This window comes from Nicotiana tabacum, chromosome 24, assembly GCF_000715075.1.
Source record: "Nicotiana tabacum cultivar K326 chromosome 24, ASM71507v2, whole genome shotgun sequence".
In the NCBI taxonomy this organism is placed as follows: Eukaryota; Viridiplantae; Streptophyta; class Magnoliopsida; order Solanales; family Solanaceae; genus Nicotiana; species Nicotiana tabacum.
Genome location: NC_134103.1, coordinates 11360543 through 11385478, shown reverse-complemented (window position 1 = coordinate 11385478; position 24936 = coordinate 11360543). Strand labels below are relative to the sequence as shown.

Genomic DNA, 24936 nt, shown 5'->3' with positions numbered 1-24936 from the left:
TCATCTTCCTTCAACCATAATCATGCAAAACCTTTTTTTATTTACCGTATCCACCATTGATAACGATCTATCGACCTCGTCCCTGAGACGAAATCGAATAGAATAACCTCTTGATGCAAATTAGCAACGAGAGGAGGTGGCTTGAGATGGTTTCTACATAACAGACACGTCATACGTCCCGTACCAAGCAACCTATCTAAACAAACCCTATGAAAAAGATGATCACATCTTAACTCTCTAACTTCTTCTCCTTCTTCAATCTTGCACAAACAAACTGCACATTCTACAGAACCCAAGACTCCGATTCGGGTTCATAATGCATAATTTTAAGCTCATGATCATGATCCTGATCCTGATCATGAGCATTTAGAGAAATAGAACTAAGATTATAAGGATGAGAAAAAGATTGAAGGAGGAGAATTTCCCAAGCCCATTTCAACTGATTAGCCATAAAAACTACGTAGTTTAGTGCTATGGTTATCGATGATTTGGGAAACTTTTTTAGGGTTTTCTTCAAAATATAGATGGAGATAAAAAGAAGAAGAAAGAAGGTGATAACTGATGAAGCTGGACGCATCTTTTTTCGTCGTCTTCTTCTTTTAAATGTGCAACTTTTGTGATTTTTCAAAATTCTCACAAAAGCTGCTTGGTGTATGTTTTGGGAAGGATACAGGAGCTTTATATATAGAAGAGGAGAAGTAGGAAATTGGCTACCTGAAGAATATAGTCAAAATAAAATACAGTAATATTTTGGTCATTGATTATACACGATTTAAATATTTCCAAAAAAAAAAAGAAGATTGAAATTTCAAATTTTGTGTTAATGTCTGCCGCTGTACGTACTATGGATAATAAATCATGGGTCTATAACATGCGGCAGTGTTATTAAAAAGGTAGGGGAGATAGAAGTTCAAGAACGGAAACAAAAAGTGTCAAAACGAAAATTACTGCAGTTTCAGTTTCTTTTCTTTCTAACCATGTTGGATTGAAAAAATCTAGTAATAACATGGTAAAGGGCAAAGACGAATTCAGGTTTAGATTTAGAGCTCGTTTGGACATAAGAAAGTTTTCCTTTTTTTCCAAAAAATTTGAATTTTTTTCGAAATCAGCGTTTGTTCATAAAATTTTCAATTTTCACTTGAAGATGCATTTTGGAAATTTTCAAAAATTTTAAAAACTCCAAAAAGCTGTTTTTCAAAATTTTCACTCAAATCACTCACAAAACTTCAAAAACAAATTCATGTCCAAACACAACTCTAAATTTCAAATACCATTTTCACTTGAAAAATTCAACCCTCCCCCCCTCCCCCCCTATTTTGGAATTTTATAATTCTTATGTCCAAACGCCCACTTAATGGGATCAATTTATAAGGAATTTATTGTTCATTCAAAATTATAAGTTCAGAATTTAATATATTTAATGTTTTAATTGTTTTCGTATGTATATATATGCTCTACATTTAAAATATTAAGTCCAATTAACTCGTAAAAACCTACGCTACATTCGTCCTGTAAATTTTGACCAAAAGCTCTTCTCGTCTCCAATAGCTAATATTATTTTAAACATGCCAAACATTTGTGTAACTATAAAAATTTCTCATAAACGGTAAATTAAAATAAAATTGTCTCTAAATATGAAAATACATCAATTTTTTATGAACTAATAAGAATAGTGTCAAATAAAATAGAATAGGGGTATGAATTTTTTGTAATTAATGCTTCTATTAGTATTTTAAAAGACGTGGATTGGAAAGAACAAGGCCAAGTATGGCTAAAATTAGAGTTGAAGTGGACCTGCTGAAGCCACTACCTCAAAGTGTATTTGTTGGCCAAGAAAATGAAGATTCTCCACTCAAAGGTTACACTCAAAAATTAGAGTATGAAGGAGTCCCAAAATATTGTAAACACTGTAGAAATATTGGTCATTACATGATCAATTGCAGAGCTCTGGAGAAAAAGAAAGCTGTAAATATACAAGAAGAAGAGAATCAGAATCAAGGTATTGATCATCAGTCAACCAAAGAACAAGAGGGGAGCAAGGCTAATGAGAGTAGCAATGAAAAATCTCAAAATCTTCCGAATCCAGAGATCACTCAAAAACAGCAAAATGAAGAGGTCAATAGAAGCAACAAAAAGGATAGAAATAAGAAGACAAAGCAGAAGAAGCCTAAGAAGTTGCCAAAAAAGAAGAGAAAAGTTGTGTTTAAACCATCAAATAGTAAAAGAAGAGAAGAATTTATTTCAGCTGCAAAACAAAATGACTTCTCAAGGCAATCCATTGAAGAAAGCATACTTAGCCCAACAACAAAAAACAACACCTGCCAACAAGAACAAACTAATGAGAATATCAACAAGAATTCTTCTGAAATTTGAATGAGACTAATAGAACAGGGGATCAACAACATCAATACAGAATTACTCAAACTCTAATCAAGAAGACAATAGTGAAGGGATACAAGGTCAAGAGAAGTGTGGTGACCCCAGCTCTTCTACTGTAACAACAGAAATAAGGAATCTACCGGGACTTCAACTTGTTATGGACTTATATGAAAACAAGGAAGAGTGCAACATTCCTAATCAAGAAGATGACCTTTCTGATCGCTGGCAAGGAGTAGAACAGTCGAACAACCAACAGGAGGGGAGAAAAGAAGATCGAAATTCTCATACCATTACAGAAGATCAACAACAGAATAATAGGAGAGGAAGAAGTGAAACCAGAAAAAATAGTAGAAGAAATAGGAATAGAACTCATCCTTCTATGAGGAGGAATCAAAAGGAAGACAACCCCCCAAATGATCTTAATAATTAGTGCTCTATTATGGAACATTAGGGGAGTTAGATCCAAAAAAGCCATTCACAGGCTAAAGAAACTAATTAACATCAACAACTCTCAATACATGGCTATCTTTGAACCTTTTATCTCAAATGATAAATTAGAGGGTTATAGAAAATTCTTGGGTTTCCAACATTGTTGCTGCAATAATATTGGCCAAATCTGGTGTTTCTGGAATTCCTACAACACTACTACAGTCACTGCCATCAGTGATCAACATATTACAATTAACTTTCACAATGCTATTGGTATGAAGGACATATATATTACTGCTGTTTATGCTAAATGCAAATCCAAAGACAGAAGGGACCTATGGCAATCTCTTGAACTAGATAATATGGTGATTGATGTCCTTTGGTGTGTAGGAGGGGATTTCAACATAATCATGGATCCTAATGAAAAACTATGGGGTAAACCACATAGAATGTATAAAAGTCTGGAATTTCAAACTTGCATCAATAAATATGGCCTCATTGTTATTGGTTACAATGGTTCTAATTACACTTGGTGCAATAACAGAAGACCTGGGAAGAGAATCTGGAAAAAGCTTGACAGAAACTTTGTTAATGATCATTGGGATCAATTGTTTCAAAGAACCTCTGTTAGACATCTGGATAAAACAAGCTCAGATCATAGACCCCTTCTTATGAAGAACTTGGATTATGATCATCAACACATTAATTATTTTAGATTTCTGAATTGTTGGGTTAACATAGAGGGCTTCTTTGATATAGTAAAGGAATCATGGAATATATAAGTGGTTGGGAATCATATGTGGATCCTTTAAAGTAAGCTCAAAGCTCTTAGTAAAAGGCTATCCCAATGGTCTAGGAATAAAATTGGGAACATTAATGAAGCTGTTACCAATTGGGAAGGTAAACTTTAGGAGTTGGAGGACATTGATATTGAAGATAACTCGGAAAAGAGTAGAGAAGATGTCAACAGGGCTCATGCTCAGTATATTAGATGGCTCAATCTTCAAGAATCCATGCTCAAACAAAAATCTCAAATAAAGTGGTTTGAAGAAGGGGAAAATAATACTAGATACTTTCATTCCATCCTTAGAGAGAAGAGAAGAAGGCAACAGATTAATCGCATCAAGAACAGTAGAGGGAACTGGATTAAGGGAGATGAGAAGATAGCTAGAAAAGCTGTGAGACATTTCCAAACCATCTTTAACCTCACCCCTCCTATAATCAACAATTCTATCCTGGATTGTATTCCTTTCTGTATTTCAGGTGATGACAATATAATGCTTAGCAAGGTTCCAGAGGAAGATGAAATCAAGGAAGCAGTATTTAGCCTCAGCCCTCACAGCACAGCAGGACCAGATGGCTTCAATGGAACCTTCGTTCAGAGTTGCTGGAAGATAATTGAGAGGGAATTCATTGCTTTTGTGAAAGATTTATTCAGAGGAAAAGGTTTGACCAAATTCTACTCTCATACTTGTTTGGTTCTAATTCCTAAAATTGACAATCATGCTACCTTTTCTGACTTTAGACCCATTAACTTATCCAACTTTACTAACAAGATTATCTCCAAAATTATTTCTCTTAGAGTAAATACTTTGTTACATAAAATAGTTTCCTTGAACCAAAGTGACTTTGTAAAGGATAGACTCATCTCAGAGAATGTTTTGTTAGCTCAGGAAATTGTTCACAATATTTTTCATTGTAATCATGGGGGTAATGTTTTCATTAAATTGGATATGGCTAAAGCGTATGATAGAATGGATTGGGATTTCTTATATGCAGTTCTTAGAAAATTTGATTTTTTTGATAATTGGATTGGTTTGGTTCACAATCTCATATCAAATGTATGGTACTCAGTTATCATTAATGGTATGAGACATGGCTTCTTCTCTTCTTCTCAAGGGCTTAAGCAAGGGGATCCTCTTTCCCCTACTCTCTTTATTATTGCTGCTGAAGTCTTACCTAGATCTCTCAACTCTTTGTATAGAAATCCTAACTTCACTCCCTTCTCCATGCCCCCTAATATTCCTAGGATTAACCATCTTGCATATGCTGATGATATTGTTATTTTTTACAGCGGTGATTCTACTTCTATCAAATTGGTCATGAATGTTATTGATAACTATGAAAGAAGTTCTGGTCAACTGGTTAATAGGGACAAAAGTTACTTCTTAACTGCTCCTAATACTGCGACTACTAGAATTTACAGGATTAGAAAGTACTCTGACTTTATGGATAAGAACTTTCCTTTTACTTATCTAGGTTGTCCACTATATGTGGGTAGGAAAAAGATTGACTTTTTTGATAACATAATTAGTAAAATTGTGAAAAGGCTTAATGGCTGGCAAGGCAAGATGCTTTCACATGGGGTAAGGCTACTCTAATTAAGAGTGTTCTTCAGTCTATCCCAGTGTACACTCTTTTTGCTATGACTCCTCCTAAGGGAGTATTCAGGTTAATTGAGAAGCATTTTGCTAATTTCTTCTGGGGTTCCTCTGAGGATCACAAGAAATATTATTGGAGTTCTTGGAACTATCTTGCCCCCCCTCTTGATGAAGGAGGCATTGGCATTAGAAAAATGGAAGACATTAGTAACATGTTAGCTATGAAAAAGTGGTGGAGGATAAGGTCCACATCATCTATTTGGGCTACTTTCATTAGAAATAAATATTGTGTCAGATCTCACTTAGTCTCTAAAATGCTTGCTCCAGGTAATTCCCATGCTTGGAGTCATGTTCTCAAAATGAGAGATATTGCAGAGAATCATATTGTTTGGCAGGTGAATTCTGGTTCTAGTAACTTTTAGTGAGACAATTGGTCCCTTAAAGGTCCCCTGGCAAAACAGTTCCCTGATACCCCAAAGAATTCCAAATCTTTGGTAAGAAAATTCATTTCTGATGGTCAATGGAATACCAACAAATTGAAAGAGCTCCTACCAGATCATCTGGTTCAACAAATCCAAATCATTCCTATTGGCAACCAAAACAAGGAAGATCAAAGTTTTTGGGCACTTTCGGATAATGGCAAGTACACAAACAAAAGTGCATGGAATCTGGTAAGGAAATCTAGTCCAAAAGTTCAATTCATAGACAGGGTATGGAACTCTACTATTCCTTTTAAAATGTCCTTTATTGTGTGGATGTTATGGCATAGCAAACTCCCTTTTGATGATGTCATTATTAAATTTGGCAAACAAATTATTTTCAGATGTAACTGCAGCAGTAATCCTAATACTAATAATATAAATCTTGTATTTGTAGAGGGTCAAGCTGCTAGTTATATTTGGAAACTCTTTGGAAATGCTCTTGGCATTCATCATCACCCCTATCCTATTAGATATATAATTAACCATTGGTGGACCTCTAAGGCTCTCAATTATGTCCAAAGACTTGTTTTAAATATTACCCCAGTTATTATTTGCTGGTCTCTTTGGAAAGAATTCTGTGCTTGTAGGTTTGGAGATCAAAAACGCTTCAACAAGTATAGATTAAAGCAACAAATAGCTTGGAGCATTGAAACTGCTGTCAACAAAGCATATCCAAACTATGGTCTAAAGCTACCTTGGAATTCTTTCTATGACACCCTTACAAGGTTACGACCTGGGTACAAAAGTATGGTGGTTCGATGGTACAAGCCTGAAAGAGAATGGGTCAAGATCAACACTAATGAGAGTTTTCTTCAGGGGGAAGGAAAAGTAGGCCTAGGAGGAGTTATCAGGGATGAGTATGGAGACATTATCATGGCCTTCTCAATTTCAGTTATCGCCAAGAATCACAATATTGCGGAGGCTCAAGCAGCCTTGGTTGGTCTCAACTGGTGCAAACAAAATGGTTTCAATCAAGCAATCCTTGAATTGGATTCTCTAAACATTGTAGAGATCCTCCGTAAAGATAGCGATACTAACTATAAACTCAGTCATATAGTTAACAAGATCAAAGAAACCATCAGTATGCTCAATATTCAGATCAATCATTGCTATCGTGAGGCTAATCAACTGCCGGATAGTTTGGCTAAAAGGGCAGTGGAAACTCAGCAACCATCACACTTCTATTCTAGCCACCAACTTTCTAGGCAAGCGAAAGGCCTCTTCTTGCTTGACAAAGATCAGATTCCTTGTATAAGGAACAAATATGACAAGGCCAATTTCTTCGTTAGTTAGTCTATTTTTGTTTGAGGGGGCGACCTATTTTCTAATCGCCTATTCCTCTCTATTTTTGAAGGGTTCTCTCTACTCTTGTGTTGTATAATCAAACTCTTTTTTGGCTAATACAACACCCCCAGGTGAACTGGGAAAGTTTATATAAAAAAATTAAAAAAGAGACGTGGGCGTAAGGCGAAGCGTTTTACATATGCCTCAGTGAGGCGTAAGCCCCGTGGCACTGGGCGTAAGCCCCATAGGTATTTAATTTTTAATATTTTCTAAAAAAAAAGAATATATATATATATATATATATATATATATATATATATATATATATATATATATATATATATATATATATATATATATATATATGTGTGTGTGTGTGTGTGTGTGTGTGTGTGTGTGTGTGTGTGTGTGTGTGTGTGTGTGTGTGTGTGTGTGTGTGTGTGTGTGTGTGTGTGTGTGTGTGCTTAGAAGCACAACTAACTTGACTCGAAAAGAATAGTGTTTTCTACACGGAGGACAAAAATGATGACTAACCTGTAATTTGAACGTTGAACTTGCTGCTATGAAGGAGAATGAAGTTTTCTTTGTATTTGTAAAAGAAAAATTGAATATTCGTTACTTTTGAGATATATTAGCTGACTATTGGACAAGATAAAAAATTGGAAAAGACCATGAATTAGGGATTCAATCAATAAAAAATGTCTTGACTTTTAAATTTAACAGATTTTAGTTCCTTTTTAAAACTTTTGAGTAATTATCTAGATGACTTTTGAGAATTTGGGTATATTATAAAGGACTTATCCAACAAATTTTGGTTTAAATTTGAAAAAGTCTCTGGGGCTTACGCATCACTAAAAAAACACGCTTCAAACACCCTGGCGTACGCCCCGAATTGCTGGGCGTACGCCTCTTGAGACTTTCGCTCCATACCATCGCCTCAAAGCATTTTTGGTGCGCCTTGCCCCGAAAATACCCTTTAAAACACTGGCTTCTATGCGAAGTGACGAGGCCAATGTGTATAAGATTTTTCTACTCGTACTCTGTTAATTTCTAGTATAGTTTATGAATATCGTCCCACAGAGATTGGAGAATATAGCTACAAATTTATAATATTCTTACTACTATTTGAGAGAATCAAATTGATGAAGTTTTGTTTGTTGAAAATTTAAATTGCTTAAGTTGAAACAAAATAACTTTCGGAAGATTTATATATAAAAAGAGTTGGAAATTATTAAATTCACTTGATAGCGTGATAATAATTGTCACGACCCAAAATCGACTAGTGGTCGTGATGGCGCCTAACACCGCCGTCAAGCAAGCCAACAGTGATTAGTCAATTTAATTACTCATTCTAGTACCTTAAAATCATAATTTTTTTATTTATTAATGAAATGGTGTGAAATAGAATTTACACGAACTACAATAGTGAACAACCCGTAGGAACCCCCAAAATACAGTATCACAAGAACTAGAAAATATAATAAAATACAACATCTGTCTGAAATACAAGTTAGATAGAAAAATATAAATAACTCTGACGGAGACTCTGTAGGCTGCAGATAGTAACATGAAATGCAGCTCACAGTAAAGTCCACGAAATGTGTGCCTGCACAAAAAGTGCAGCAAGTGTAGTATAAGTACGTAAATCAACGCGTACCCAGTAAGTATCTAGCCTAACCCAGAGAAGTAGTGACGAGGGGTCGACATCAACACTTATTAGTGGTCAAATAAGACAGATACAATAGAAGTAAATAGATGTGAATCAGAGAAGAAAAACGAAGTAACATGTATAATACGTGGTACAATCCTCCTCTAAGCAATAACTCAAACTCTCAGCTAGTAGCTACCTCCTCAATCAGAGTATATATAATGGAGCTTACTAGATAGATCGCCACAGTTCAATGAGGAAAAGCTCACAGATATGCTGGCTTCTTGCCAATTATTATGCATGATTTCTTAAGAGTATTTTTATAAAAATGCTGACGTGCCCGGATTCCGACGTGCCCAGATTTCGCTCTAAAAGTCTATAAAATCAACATCAAGGCCCACGTGCCCGGATTTTAAAAATGTTCGAAGGTAAACTTTACTCATAACACCACGAACTAAAATATATAACTTATTCCAAATTCCATGTCCAATTTCGTGGTCAAATTCTAAAAATACCAAATTCTAGATTTTCTATCAAAATCCTCCACAATTTCTACTAATTTCCATGTTTAAATCCTTATACAAACCATGCATTTAACTTGTAATATGTGGGAATCATTTACTCTCTGTTGCTTGATGAAAATATTCTCTTGAAGCTCTCCAAAATTGCCCGAACCAAGTAAGAAAATGAGGGAAATGAGCAAAACCCCGATTTTTAAAACAATCTGCCCACCCGACTTTCCGCACCTGCAGAACACCAGTCGCACCTGCATAATTTCCATCGCAGGTGCGGTTCTAACTTAGTCCAGGCTCGTCTGCATCTACAGACCCAAATGCGCATATGTGCTTCCACTTCTGTGGCCAAGGAGCGCTTCTACGCATGCGCTCCTACGGACCACGTCCGCTTCTGCGATCATCAGGCCTTTCCACTTATGCGGTCTTCGCGTCGTACCTGCGACCACAAGCCACCTTCTCCAGCTCCGCTTCTGTGCCCAAATGCTCGCTTCTGCGAGCTCGCACATGCGGTCAATCTTGTGCATGTGCGATTACACGAGAGCTGGTGCACTTCAGCCATTCACACAAGTCCAAATTGATCCATTAACCATCCGGAAACCACCCGAGTCCCCCGGGACCTCGACAAAATATACCAACCAGTCCTAAAACATCATACGAACTTAGTCAAGCCTTTAAATCACATCAAACAATGCTAAAAACACGAATCGCGCATCGATTCAAGCCTAATGAACTTTAAAACTTCATACTTCTACATTCGACGCCGAAACCTATCAAATTAAGTCCGATTGACCTCAAATTTTGCACACAAGTCCTAATTGAAATTATGGACATACTCCAACTTTCAGAATCGGAATCCGACCCTGATATCAAAATAGTCCACTCCTGGTCAAACTTTTCAAAAATCATCAAATTTCCAACTTCCGCCAATTGACGACGAAATAACCTACAGACCTCCAAATCAACATCCGGACATGCTCCTAAGACCAAAATCATTATACAAACCTGTTGGAACCTTCAAATCCCGATTCCGATGTAAAGCTTTCGAAATTAGAATTTTCTTTCCAAATCAATCCCGAACTTCCCAAAATTCAATTTCAACCACCCGTACAAGTCATAATATCTGAAGTGAAGCTACGCAAGACCTCAAATCGCCGAACGACGCGCTAGAACTCAAAATAATCGTGCCACCACATTCCAGTTGAAAACATTAGCTCGAGTCAGACTGAAAATCCTCCCTATAACCTTAGCTAACAAGCTTTAAATCCAAGTTCCAACTTCCGAATTTCTTTACAAGGCCTGATTCTAACACAAGAACACCGCACCAATCACCACGCACTGTACCAAACATGATCATGTATCTATGATGAAATCACACCATGCACCACATAAGTCGGTTGTCCATAGTAACATCTTCCGACCATAATAGCTGAAATTTCACGAATCCGGTGCCCGCAATACATCTCATGACGCATATAAATCCTGTTCCAAATCTCGCAATACTGCCACGACGAAAAAGACATGTAAAAACTCATAACTACCTGCCGAATCAATATTTCATGGAGTCTCTCCTCCTGACAAAAACCATTACCTCATTTTGAACAGAATAATAATATTTTTCCTTTAATGTACCTTATATAAATCTGATTGCACAAATTTCAGGTCCAATAATATCGTCTCACCCAGTACAAGCAGCTCAGGCAATAAGCCTCCTTAGACACTGCCTCAGACTTCATATGACGCCATCAATGTGCCGACAAGCTACAACTCGAATATGACACATAAGGAGGAACGAACCCTGGAAAAGAATTATCCTACCCGCGTAACGAATAAAATGGTCGAACAGATGTTATGAACCCTTCTCATAGGATGAGAAACAAAATATGCAGGAATACATATAGGGAACCGTACTCACCATAACACTGTTGCGGCGTGCAACCCGATCCAAATATGATACCGTCGCGGCATGCAACCCGATCCACTCACAACAATAAATAAGGACATACCCCTCAAGCCATAATGCTTCTACTAACGGAATACCGAATATCGGCCACAAGCACGCCAAGTGAAAAAATACAACTTTGGGGAGACAGATAGCGCGATATGCCACAAAACCCAAGCACGACTAAGGTGCGATAAATGACCTGCATCTCGAGAGCCATCCTTCTCATAAGACACCACGAGCTACACGGGACCTCAACACACATGTGAATAATCAAACCGTCTCAATCCGGCACAACCCGCACAGTTCACAACCAAAGGAATAGAGCGCCTCCCAAGCATAAACCCTCACATTAACGATAGTACCAAAAATCTCCGTACTTGGTTTCGATCTTTAACCATCAAGTGACTAGCATGTCACACTCATACAATTTCCCTGTGGGGTACGCTCCCACGACCTTCCGCCCAGGTAGCCAAGTGCGCACATCCATACCACTAGTTGTACTAATTTTGTAAAGCAGATCAAGAATCCGCAAATCAATACACAATGCTCCTTCCACAGAACACCATTCCCAGGCAACACTAGGATAATGTCATTTTACTCTGAACATCTAATTCTTCCCGGCTCATCCGAGCTCGTGACATTCTTGTCAACACCGAACTGCAACCTTGGTCCTCAACTTTCAAATTCCCATGCCGCTCACTGCACCTATCATGCCGCTACGTGAGAATACACGAATTCATCATAACTCCTGAACTACCAGTAGGATAACACTTCATCGGCTAGAAACCTTTCACTTAGCTCATTTCCGAAGATCCCATGCAACACACAACTGAATTCCCCAAATCCCAGAAACACAACCCCAGACCGTGATCTAAACCGTCATAACTCTTCCGGAATCCATTTACACAACAAAGCTATTTGAATCAAATACCTCCCAAATCAATCAGGTCATGGTGGCTGTCAAGCCCGCACGTACAACCACAAACCACATGTATAACTTCACACAACAAAGGAACTGATCCTTGCCATAATCATGTTGATTCAACCATTACTAATCGACCCAACTTCTTCCAATTTACCCTTAACCTGACTTAGAAATATGATAGCTCCATTCACAACATAACGAACACAATCCACATTCATCCCGAGTGACCCGAATGACAAGACCACATCGTCTCAATACCTATGACTCATCTCATACCTCCTTACATGCACAATAGCATCTCCAACTGGTGCACCCATTCTGCAAGACCTTCCGCGAGTCCGAAGCTATTTCTTCCTTTCCTCTAATACTGCACTTTAATTCTTGAACACTAGGACCGTTGTCGAGAGTCACCCACTCTGACCTGGTCCCAAATATGAACAAACTCCAACGCTCTACTAGCACATGAACACCCTCTCGAAGAAGCAACCGGCTGAACTCTTTTCCTTGTACATCATATTCTCAAAAGCATAAGCTCCGAGTCTTCCCATAAACCTGAACATGCATCAATAACGCCTAATATAGCACACGTCCATCAAGTTCTTTGCTGAATTACCCTTGATATTTCCTTTTTTAGTCATAAATAATCCGTCAACGCACCGATAACCAGAAACCGCACAAGCAGACAACCATACGATCCAATCATAAATGGTGGGGCTCCCCCACTAAGCTTTAAGCTACCATCACATAATGCAGAGCCCACAACGATTCCTCCTTCTCAATTATCATGATTTCGCACCGTTAACCCGCCAGACTTCTCGAAGTCTTTTGTTAAGCTTTTCATGAATATCCTGAATCACCAGTCACAGTCACACACTCGACATCTTATCGGGTAGCAAGTAATATTCCTTGCAGAAGCTTCATCACATCACGCCACCGCTAACTTGCTTACAGGAGATAACCCACATGTGGAATTCCTTACCGACATCTTCCGACGACGTTGCACTGGGTGCCACTACCACGTAATCCGTAAATTCTCTTGAGCTCATGCTCTCCCACTAGCTGTATAAGTCTGCTCCTTCCCTATTGACATCAACTGAAAGTTCAGCAATACCTTCCGAACTCAAGTCATATTGCACCTAAAACGATAATCAGATCTTAACACCACTCTTCATTTCAAACAAACTCCTTTTTGCAATATTCAATCTTTCTTCTTACAGTAATCATCACTCCAAATAAAATCCGTAGGCCAAATCACCTTTTATCATGATTCCCAAACTGTTCTACACTTTCTCAAGGCACGCGGCTACCCCACCACAGAATCTATATGCTAATCTGCCACTCTTACTTCGTTTAAACCATCTCCTTTAAGTAACTTCTTAACCTCTGCTTCTCATACTTGACCTGCTAATACTTCAACCACCGCGAAACACTTTCCACCATGTCTTCCCTCATACTTTGCTACCCAAATGTTGCATCAAATCAAAATGCATCTTTGTAGCACCTGAACCAATAAAATGTTACCGACTCCAAGCCTCTTCGAAGATCATCTTTCTCGAGCCATCAACATTAGAAATACCGATTCAATTCTGAACCGCTGCACAAGCTATCTCTGGCAACCTCCCCTCAGGCACCATTTCACAACACCCTGCCCCAAAGGCAAAATCCAAGAAGATCGTAACACCGGTTAACCGTAATGCGTTCAAACGAGGACGACGACACCGCATCACAATGAAAATTTCACCACGCTCGAAAATATCAAGTCTCGTTACTTTATCATCCAAACATGGACATCTATAGTCCGATTGCCTTTCCTCCAATGGAATTAAATGTTGAACCCCTTAATCATGCACTGAGAAATCCTGTCTTCAAGCCATTCACTGCCTCAACACATAAAAGAGCACCTTACTATTACACCAACATTGTGCGATAACAACACATAGACATCATAGCAATTCGTGCACAGTCTCGAAACCATAGAAAATACCTATACTGAGCTGGAACAAACGAACATCCTTTCGCAAGGCGACGATAATAGCCTGCCCGTACATGCAAGGAAAAACATACTGCACTACGTATGCAGTACCACCAATCTCGTGACTCGTGAGACCTAAGTGAACCTAGAGCTCTGATACCAATCTGTCACGACCCAAAATCTACTAATGGTCGTGATGGCGCCTAACACCGCTGTCAGGCAAGCCAACAATGATTAATCAATTTAATTACTCATTCTAATACCTTAAAATCATAATTTTCTTTTTTATTAATGAAATGGTGTGAAATAGAATTTACACGAACTACAATAGTGAATAACCCGTAAGAACCCCCAAAACCCGGTGTCACAAGTGAATGAGCATCAACAAGGAAATATAATAAAATACAACATATGTCTGGAATACATGTTACACAGGAAAATATAAATAACTCTGATGGAGACTCTGTAGACTGTGGATCGTAACATGAAATGCAGCTCACGGTAAAGTCCCAGAAATGGCCGCGCCTCTGCTCTCCAAAGACCACCGGATATATGTGTACCTGCATAAAAAGTGTAGGAAATGTAGTATGAGTACGTAAATCAACGCGTATCTAGTAAGTATCAAGCCTAACCCTAGAGAAGTAGTGACGAGCGGTCGGCATCAACACTTACTAGTGGTCCAATAAGACAGATACAATAGAAGTAAACAGATGTAAATCAAAGAAGATAAATGAAGTAACAAGTATAATACGTGGTACAATCCTTCTCTCAACAATAACTCAAACTCTCAGATAGTAGCTACCTCCTCAATCGGAGTATATATAATGGACCTTACCAGATAGGTCGTCACAATTCAACCAGGAAAAGCTCATAGATATGCTGGCTTCTTGCCAATTATTACGCACGATTTCATCAGAGTATTTTATAGAAATGCCGAGGCGTACGACTCGATCCATCATAACATTGACAAACCATAGATACATCTATTTTATTGCCAAGGCGAACAACCCGCTCCCATGAGAGTATGGTACATAAATTTTGCCGAGCATCGCTAAAGCCTTTAGCGGCTATTCGATGAAGTGCCGGTAAAGCTAGGTTCTATTGCCGCTAAAAGTCGCAGGCTTTAACTGCTAAAGTTTAGCGGCATTTAAATGGCTGCTAAATCCATTTCATAATAGGCTTAGATTGTGCTTCAACGGTCATTCTTTTTGGCCGATATATCTAATTATATTGCCGCTAAAAGTCGAATGCTTTAATGTCAAATATTTAGTGGCAATTTAATGGCTGCAAAATCCATTCCATAGTAGGCTTAATTTGTACTTTAATGTCTAATATTTTGGCCAGTAAATCGAACTATATTGCCGCCAAAAGTCACATGCTTTAACAGTAATAATTTAGCGGCAACTAAAATTGTTGCTAAACTAATTCCATAAGAGGCCTAGTTTGCACTTTAACGCCCATTTTTATTGCTAGTAAATTGAATTAAATTGCCACTAAAAGTCATAGGCTATAATGACAATTGTGTAGCTGCAACTATAGATGCTAAATCAAATTAGTTCTCGATTAAAAATACCCTTTAATTAGCGGCAAATAAAGAACCAAACTATCTTTAAACTGCAAAATGCTAATAAAATACGCTACTTAACTCATAGAAACATAATATATTTCATTCAATTTAGAAAAACAAAAGAAACTATTAATTCTTACTAATGTATCAACGACATGTAAGATAAAATTATATTGTTCAAACAAAATAACCAATGTTATTATCACTAATTCTATATAATATTCATAATAACAAAAGAGTAGAAGCCCTCAAACAATTCTGCAACTCTTCCTCGTACTAAAATCTTTCACATTATACTGTTTAACCTGAAATAACAAAATAAATAATGTGAAAAATGAATCACCTTTTACTCATTTAGTATTTCTATCATTTAGATGATAGTCCTATCTAAAATACAATAACTCGTACAGGCACATACAGGTACACCAATTCTGGACAAATAGAGAGGCAAGGAATATATACAAATAGCATTTTAAGGTTATTTGGACCAGAGCCTAAAAGTGTTTCTCAAATGGATAGACTGCAACATATAATTTTGGGTAACCTATGTACAATAAAAATGACAAGCTTACTAGATATATGCAGAAATGGAAGAGTTGCATATTGTGCCTACTGACTAGGAGTGAATTCCCAGGTGATGATTGAGGATTGAGTATTGAAAAAGGAATTGTTTTCCACAGGCCAGATTAAGCAAACGCCAAACAATATTGGTAAACACATTCTCTTGACCTTCCTTGATCCAAAAACTAGTTGCTGCTAGACATACTCTAGAAATTCCAATTCTTGCCTAACACTAAGCATACATCAAGGGCAGAAAACAATCAAAACTACCACAACATCAATGACCAAAAAATGATTAACCAATAATTTTGGGGTCACTGGTCTAGCACCAGACATGTCTATAACCACAAAATGATTAACCATTCAATTCTCGATTGTAACTTGTACCTTAACAATTTTCTTTATAGTTTCCATAGATATTTACTAATAAAAATTTAGTGAAAATTCAGTGAATCTAAATGGCAGTCATCATTCATAAATGCATGAAATAGATGTTAGCAAAGTAAAGCCATAATTTCTCAAACTGTGAGACTCTAGAGGGAGAGTAATCTATGTTGGCTCTTTGATTTAATATTTGTCCAGAAGTTCAGTAATAGTATTAGCATAATAAACTGAGTCTCTACCAACTCACTTGAGGACGTATCTTTTTATTTGAGTTTCTAAGTCTTAAGACATCTCTCTATGATGGATGGTAGTCAGCTACACATAATCATGTAAATACAACCAAAACGGCCCGAAGACACACAAAACCACTTCACAGGATGGATGATTACTAGTTGAAACTAAATTAATAATCCTATGCTACAGTCTGTTAAGGTTTGCATTAATATATTTCTTACATAATGCTTTTCAGTTATAGAAAGAAAAAATGAATAGAACAAAAAAGAAGTTTATGTGAAAGCACAGAAAAGTACCATGAGACGACGGAGTATTTCCAGCTACATTATGCATATTGGGTGATTGTGGTATTCGCTCATGGCCACGGTTGGTATCAACGACCTGATAAATATTAAGACGTAAAATGATTTTATAAGATTAAAATTTTAGAAAATACGCCTAAAACTTTTAAAATTGAGTTACCTGTCCAGTTGAGACTCCATTGATATTCTGAGGCATATGTATCTCATTTGGAGCAATTTTTCTCATGACTTGCCGCATCCATGATAGTTCTTGCCTCATAAAACTCATTTCTCATTTTGTTTTTCATTTAACTCTTTTAACTCTATTATCTCGTGCTTTAGTTTTTGTACAACTTCATCAGACGAATCCTCTATAACAATATTTTCTAAGGAAGATCTACTACCCCACAGCACAAAAGGAGTTGGACCAAGTCCTAAACCACGAACATACCCACTTTTATCATTTCCCAACACTTGAGAATACACATCTCCTTCCCAAGCAACACTGCAGGGAGGCTGGTCATTTGATTCGTCAGTATCCCTCAACCTTTCGTTCATCATGTCCTGATATATTAAGGGCATAACATAGTTAACAATAGAGATAAATTTAATACACCAGAAATCCAATTTTCAATTCAGTAATTCTCATTAAGTTTTTCTTTTTTTAAATCTATTTCCTAGTTCAAGAAATACAAGAAAGAGAAGAAATCTTACAACTGCCTTTGCAAGACTCCTCATCCAATAGTCTACCATCCTTACTTTTTTGTGTGCCAGTATAAAAATTTCTGCTCGTGTAGGCTCTATACCATTCTTGGCCTATTACAATAAAATTGATGTCAAATCTGCACAATAAAAGAGTGTTGAAATATTTTATTTAATAATTACACATGTACATGTTCATCTATTAAGGTGGCAATATTTTTGGATCCTCCTATGTGAGGCATATTTTGTTTGGCCCTATTATTTCTATTTTCCTGGATACGCCTCTGTCATTGCAACATAAAATAATCAAAACAATATAACAATTAGCAACTAATGAAAATAATCAAAAGACTATAACAATAAGCAACTAATTGTGCATTTTTAAGATTTTAAAGTTTATATCTTACCTTATTCAGAAAGCCAATAAGAAACAACACCAGTCCATTGATCCCTTGGTATGCGACTTGCTGGTCTATTCTTCAGCAAAGCATCTTTGGTCTTATATTTTTTCAAATATACACTTTTTAAATCGCATTTGTAATTTTTCCATTTTTTTCCAATTGACTTTAAGACAAACGCTTCTCCACGTGTTTGGGATAGAGAACTTTTTCTAAAAACCAAAAATAAATATTTATCAATAACATGTTATTAGAAGAATAACAGCAACAACAACAATAATAATAACAATAATAACTATAACAATAACAACAACTCAATACCCTTACAAACTCTAGCAATTTCTTCTTTTCTTCTATATCAAAACTTCTCCAATTATCTATGTGTAGAGGTGTTAGATCTAGAGTTCTTGCGATAATGCCTAAAAAGCTAGCAAGCTTTCGACCCTCTTTTCCGATGTCTTGGTTACGGTCAGTGGCGGACCCAGAATTTTGTGCAAGCTCGTTCAATCTTAGAAGTATATAAATTTAGTCGTAAAATAGTAGTTGTCAAGTGACTTCAAATAAAATATTTATGCAAAATTTACACAGCTTTATTTCTAATTTATACATATACACAGCAACCACTTGGGTCCGCCGCTAGTTACGATTATTAAATTGCACAGCAATTTTTTTCCCTCGAGGCAATTTCCAAATATCTTTTAATAATGTAGGCCCACGAACCTTCCTAGCTTTTGAATTGCCTTTTATTTGGTATTAGAACACGAGTTTCTAGTTTATTTTTGTACTCTTACTCTTCAGTTTCTGTATCTACATTCTATGAAAGTTCCTTTGTTTTAAGATGATGTTTTTTTACTAATGACAAAGCAAAGTAACTAGTTTAGTACTATTTTGAGGCTCCACAGTATGTGAATCTTAGGAGATAGATTAAAGTCTTTGTTCATCGATTATCAGTTATTACTCTACTTAACACCAGTCAAGAGAAAAAAGGAACAAGAAAAGACACAATGTATTATTTCATTTACCGGAAACAAGACTACTGTTACGCGGCGCCTTCCTGAAATTCTTTGGAAGGGCGACGTAAGGCTAAGCAACCGATGTCAGTGCGGTTGCTAGGCGCCAACTGAGGTCCTCGCCGTACGCTAGACTAGATTGTCAGTGCCGTACAGAAAAACCAATGTCCTGAGCAATTGAGCAGCGAAAAATGAGCAATTGATGATGAAAGCTGATGATTGTATTGATGATGATGATGAAAGCTATTACAAGATGCAATGCGGTGTCGTGGGGGAGAGACACCAGTACAGAGCAGTACAGAGAATTGTTTGAATGCTTGAATGTTTGAATGCTTTGGTCCTCCTTAATAATGCTTAAAAAAAATAAACCAAATTTATATAAGTTGACCTAAGAAAGCTGTAGAAGCACACTGAAAATGAATGAAGTAAAACTACTCTATAATTATAATGAAAAGGACTTAGTCTTCCATGGAAGCAAGTCCGATGGCAGCAACTTTGTCTTGAGCAGCAGGGTCTGCGCGCGCATTGCTGTGGGCGCGCGCGACACTATTTGGATCTACTAGCGGCTGGGCGCTGGTGCTTGGCATTGGGTCTGCGTGCGGGGCACTGTCTGGGTGTGCGGCGCTGATGGCAACATGATGATTTGTGCGCGCGGCATTGTCAGTGCGCGCGACATTGTCGGTGCGCACGACACTGATGGCGTTGGCCAGCCGCTGGGCGCTGGCATTGATTATCGGTGGGGCGACAGAGGCGCATGCTCGCTTGTTACTTGGCGCTGCCGAGACCACGGGGCCGACCATGGCGCTAGGCGTTGGGAGGCTTGCCGGGACGCCACGGGGCGCGTCCAAGTGGTCATGGGTCGATGATGAAAAGTAGCCCATGACATTCTCCCCCACCTGAGTTGGCGACGTCCTCGGAGCCTTACCTGCAGGATGATGATGATTGGTCAGGCTCTTGATGGGTGGGAGGTCTGTTCCCCTCGGTGCTGTGAGATGTCTTTCTGAATGATCTTCCATGCATTTCTGAACTGTCCTGAGGCGGCTGACATGGAAGACTGGATGGATTTTCCACCAGGCTGGTGTGTTCAGCTGGTATGTGGATTTCCCGATGCGCCTTTCAATGGAAAAAGGCCCGATGTAGCTTGGCAATAGGTGAGGATCTTGGGTCCTCTTTGCAAACAAGTTCCGCCTCGGGGTTCTTACCATCACTTTGTCCCCTGCTTGATGTTGGGCAAAGCGACGGTTTTTTTCGGCATGCCTCGTTGCTCTGTCTTGTGCATTGACAAGATAGCTCCGCACTATCTTCAAAGTTTGTTCCCATTCTGTAGAGAAACTGGCAGCTCGATGAGATGATGGCATGTTTGGTGCATTCACATTTTGTGGGAGTAGCGGTTGTTGTCCGGTAACAATTTCAAAAGCGCTTTTGTTTGTGTGGGCGCACTTTTGTGAATTGAAACACAGCTGAGCAGCATCCAGAAGCTTCACCCAATGTATTTGTGACCCGGTTGCAAATTGGCGGAGATATTCCTCTAGCATGTCATTAAACCGGTCTGTTTGATCATGTGTTTGCTGATGATGATGGCTTGAGTTGTAACTCAATTTGGATCCGAGGCAACTGAAGAGTTGGGTCCAAAACTTGCTAGTGAAGCATGGGTCGCAGTCACTAATGATGTTACTGGGCATACCCCAATGTTTGACAACATGAGAGAAGAAGAGTCTAGCTGTATCTTCTGCTGATATGTTCTGTGGGGCTGCGATGAAGGTAGCATACTTGGAAAATTGGTCTACTACCACCATGATGGTTGCATGATTTCCGACCTTGGGTAATCCTGTGATGAAATTCAGGGAAATGCTTTCCCAAGGTCTCTGTGGGACAGGTAGCGGCTCCAAGAGTCCCGCTTGTGCTGAGTGATCCGACTTGTCCTTTTGGAATGCTTGACAAGTCTTCACACAATGAGGGGCGCTATGAGCTGTTGGACCCCGATAATGTGATGCCTGTTTGATGATGTTGAGGGCAGCCGAAACCGTGGGTTCAGGTCTGTTGGTTCCTTCCTTAAACTGCATGGCTGTGATGTTTCCAGCGGCCATCTTCTTGGATATGCATGGTATGGTGTGGGGTTTGGCCCCATTGTCTCCCATCATTAGGAGCATGTTGGCATATGGTACCGGGATGGTGTTGGTCTGCCTGAGGAATTCCAATCCCACTATCAGTTCGAAGTCATCGATGATAGCTATGCATAGGTCGAATATTCCCTTGTATGGGCTAAGCTGGATTGGCGTTTCTTTGGCTATTCCACTCACTTGCTGAGATGGAGAGTTGATAGCCTTGACACGACCCTTGCATTTTTGCACTGCTAGACCGAGGCGTTGCACCTGAGTTGAGGCCAGGTAGTTGTGGCTAGCACCCGTGTCTATCAATGCCCGAATAGGTCTGCCGTTTACTTTCATGTCAACGAACATTAAGGTCCTCTTTTGTGATGTGGGAGGCCTCTCGTCCGCCTTTCCTTTCCCTTTCTTATCGATAGGGAATGCCTTCTTCTTGGGGTTGCCAGCACTGGTTCCCTCCAAGGTATCATGAATGGAGCCGACAAATGCGTTGAAGGCACCTACTTGATCGGCGCCGTCTGAGTCGTCAGTATCTGACTCGTCATCGTCAACAATTTGTTGAGCATTGACTTGTGTATTGGGGCATTGATTGTTCCAATGTTCCCCGCCGCAATGACGACATTCTGATGGGGGCTTTCTCCCCTGATTGTTGTTGACTGATGTAGTAGTGTTACTGCTTGAGGAAGGAGTCTTGGATTTGGATGTACCTCGATCTCCTCCGTTTCTGTTGGGGCCACCATTGCTAGGTTGGCTCCCGTTGTATCCCCCTCGGACAGGCGGTGGGGCCTATCCTTCTGAGTTTCCAACTGGTAATCCCCAAGGCACTCAGCAGCTTGAATGGCCTTGGGCAGGGTATCTACCCGTTGTCTTTGCAGCTCCATACGAGTATGAGGTTTCAAACCTTCTATGAATGCGAACAGTTTGTCTTTGTCCCCCATATCCCGTATGTTTAGCATGAGTGCGGAGAATTGTACCGCACCGACCTGGTGTGGCGGAGTTCACGCAACTTTCTCCGTGCATTGTATTCCACATTTTTGGGAAAGAACTGCAGGCGTATGGCGGCCTTCAGTTCTGCCCATGTCTGGAGAGTATCTTCACCGGCCCTGATGGCTTCGTATTTGACTCGCCACCAGAGTTTTGCATCGCCTTGAAGATACATGGAAGCAGTTGCTACCTTTTTGGATTCTTCCAAATGTCCAACAGCATCGAAGTATTGTTCGATGTCGAAGATAAAGTTTTCCACTTCTTTAGCATCCCGGGCTCCGTTATATGGCTTGGGCTCCGGAATTTTCAGCTTTTGTGGCATGGGGGCAATGTTCATGGCACCCCTGATGTGGTTTTCGCCTCCTTTGAGCAGGCTTTGAAGGGCAGCATTGACAACATTGAGCTGGCCTATCAAGTTGTCTATGGTTTGCTGCATGACTGTCAGTCTGTCTGCCTCTAGTTCCCGATGGGCTAAATCCTCGGCACGCTCTTGTTGGAGGTCCTCGAATTGGCCATGAATTTTGGTTGCCTCGACGGCAGCCGTTTGTCGGTCTTCCTCAGAGTCTTGACTGATGTTTGCTATGTCATTTTCGGCCTGCCGCATTCTGTGGTCCAGGTCGTCCAACCTTTGCACTAGGCTGGTTTTTAGATCAGGCAACGTATCCACGATGGGCCGTAATGCGTCAACCGTCTCTTCTAGGGTCGCGATGCGATCCCCGTGATTCACCATGGTCAGAAATGGTGATGATGATGGCAATGAGTTCCCTCGTCCGATGTCGAGCCTAGGCTCTGATACCAACTGTTACGCGGCGCCTTCCTGAAGTTCCTTGGAAGGGCGACGTAAGGCTAAGCAACCGATGTCAGTGCGGTTGCTATGCGCCAACTGAGGTCCTCGTCGTACGCTAGACTAGATTGTCAGTGCCGTACGGGAAAACCAATGTCGTGAGCAATTGAGCAGCGGAAAATGAGGTCCTCGCCGTACGCTGATGATTGTATTGTATTGATGATGATGAAAGCTATTACAAGATGAAATGCGGTGTCGGGGGGGAGAGACACCAGTACAGAGAATTGTTTGAATGCTTTGGTCCCCCTTAATAATGCTTAAAAAAAATAAACCAAAGTTACATGAGTTGACCTAAGAAAGCTGTAGAAGCACACTGAAAATGAATGAAGTAAAACTACTTTATAATTACAATGAAAAGGACTTAGTCTTCTATGGAAGCAAGTCCGATGGCAGCAACTTTGTCTTGAGCAGCAGGGTCTGCGCGCACATTGCTGTGGGCGCGCGCGACACTATTTGGATCTGCCAGCGGCTGGGCGCTGGTGCTTGGCATTGGGTCTGCGCGCGGGGCACTGTCTGGGTGTGCGGCGCTGATGGCAACATGATGATTTGTGTGCGCGACATTATCGGTGCGCGCGACACTGATGGGGTTGACCAGCCGCTGGCATTGATTATCGGTGGGGCGACAGAGGCGCATGCTCGCTTGTCACTTGGCGCTGCCGAGACCACGGGGCCGACCGTGGCGCTAGGCGTTGGGAGGCTTGCCGGGACGCCACGGGGCGCGTCCAAGGGGTCATGGGTCGATGATGGAAAGCAGCCCATGACACTACATATGTAAAAGGAAATAAAGCCAATGCTACAAACAAAATAAAAACAAAGAATAACATGGGCTATCGAAAGTACAAAATGAGAATAAACAAAATAACTGAACTATCAATTTTAATAAACCAGAAACCTAAACCATATAGATGAATCATCACTTAAGAAAGAGACAAACATTGTGATAATATTAACGCATACATTATCTTCATACTTAGGTTTATTGTAAACAAAAACAAATATTCAAATTACCTTTCCTGAACAGAAAAATCAAAAACAAATTGTGCAGAGCAAATTTTTTTCAGGTAAGATAGTAAAAGAAAATACAAAAAAAAGGTATGAAAAAAATCAAAGAATAAGATATACCAATTCAAAACACGGCTTGAACCTGATACAATTTCAGGACGATAATCATTAAGAAGCACCTAAGACGACCGCTTGAAAACTATAACTAAACTGCATTATAATGCAATTTTGCTCAATGAATCAACACCATTTAAACACCTAATAAGCCGCAATATACAAAACGAATTCATGAAAACTAAATAACACTACTATGGAAAACCTATACTGTTTTTTAAAAAACTCTTTAATGCCACATGAATTCCATGGAATGAAGTTTCAGATTTGTTTTCACCATTAAATTTCACTATTGACACATCAGAATGATAAAAAAGTGTTCAACCTGAAGTTTAATTTGATATTTGAATTTTGAGAAGTTAATATATATAAAATAATTGGGATGGAGAAGTAGCACCATAGAATCCAGAGATATAGCCCCAAAATAAATATATCTCAGTAAGCAAAACGTGCAAACCAAATTAAAGTTATAATTATCAATAGAAAAAGTTTCATCCTTCACTTCAAGAACATGAATTATTCTGACAAAATCCTAAAAGTTAGAGATAGAGATAGAGGTGTATAAAGAGAAATTAAGAGAAAGATATAAAACTAATAGATAGAAATCATACCTTTCAGTTGGCGACAATTTTGGTTGCTAGAGGTGGAAGTTTTGTTACACCATGAAAATTGTAAAAGCTTTTTTAAGAATGAGACCTAATTCTTAGAGGCGTAGGTTTTCCTTTTTTCAGGCAAATCAGAGAAGTGATATATTGTTTAGGTGGGAGAATACTTAGAGGGGAAAAATAATTGG

The 24936-nt window shown here is 39.1% G+C and overlaps 1 protein-coding gene and 1 long non-coding RNA gene across 2 annotated transcripts; one reads left to right on the top strand and one right to left on the bottom strand.

Annotated features, from left to right (window-relative positions):
* The first annotated feature begins 2897 nt into the window (after positions 1-2897).
* Positions 2898-6964, top strand: LOC107807533 (uncharacterized). The gene is made up of 5 exons (XM_075247330.1): positions 2898-3566; positions 3720-5154; positions 5217-5516; positions 5634-5832; positions 6259-6964. The coding sequence occupies exons 1-5, from the start codon at positions 2898-2900 to the stop codon at positions 6962-6964; spliced, it is 3309 nt and encodes a 1102-aa protein (XP_075103431.1).
* Positions 6965-15681: 8717 nt separating this feature from the next.
* Positions 15682-17546, bottom strand: LOC107807532 (uncharacterized). The gene is made up of 3 exons (XR_012706690.1): positions 17166-17546; positions 17000-17084; positions 15682-15829 (listed from the first exon to the last, which is right to left on the bottom strand). It is a non-coding gene; the product is annotated as an uncharacterized LOC107807532 (long non-coding RNA).
* Positions 17547-24936: the final 7390 nt, after the last annotated feature.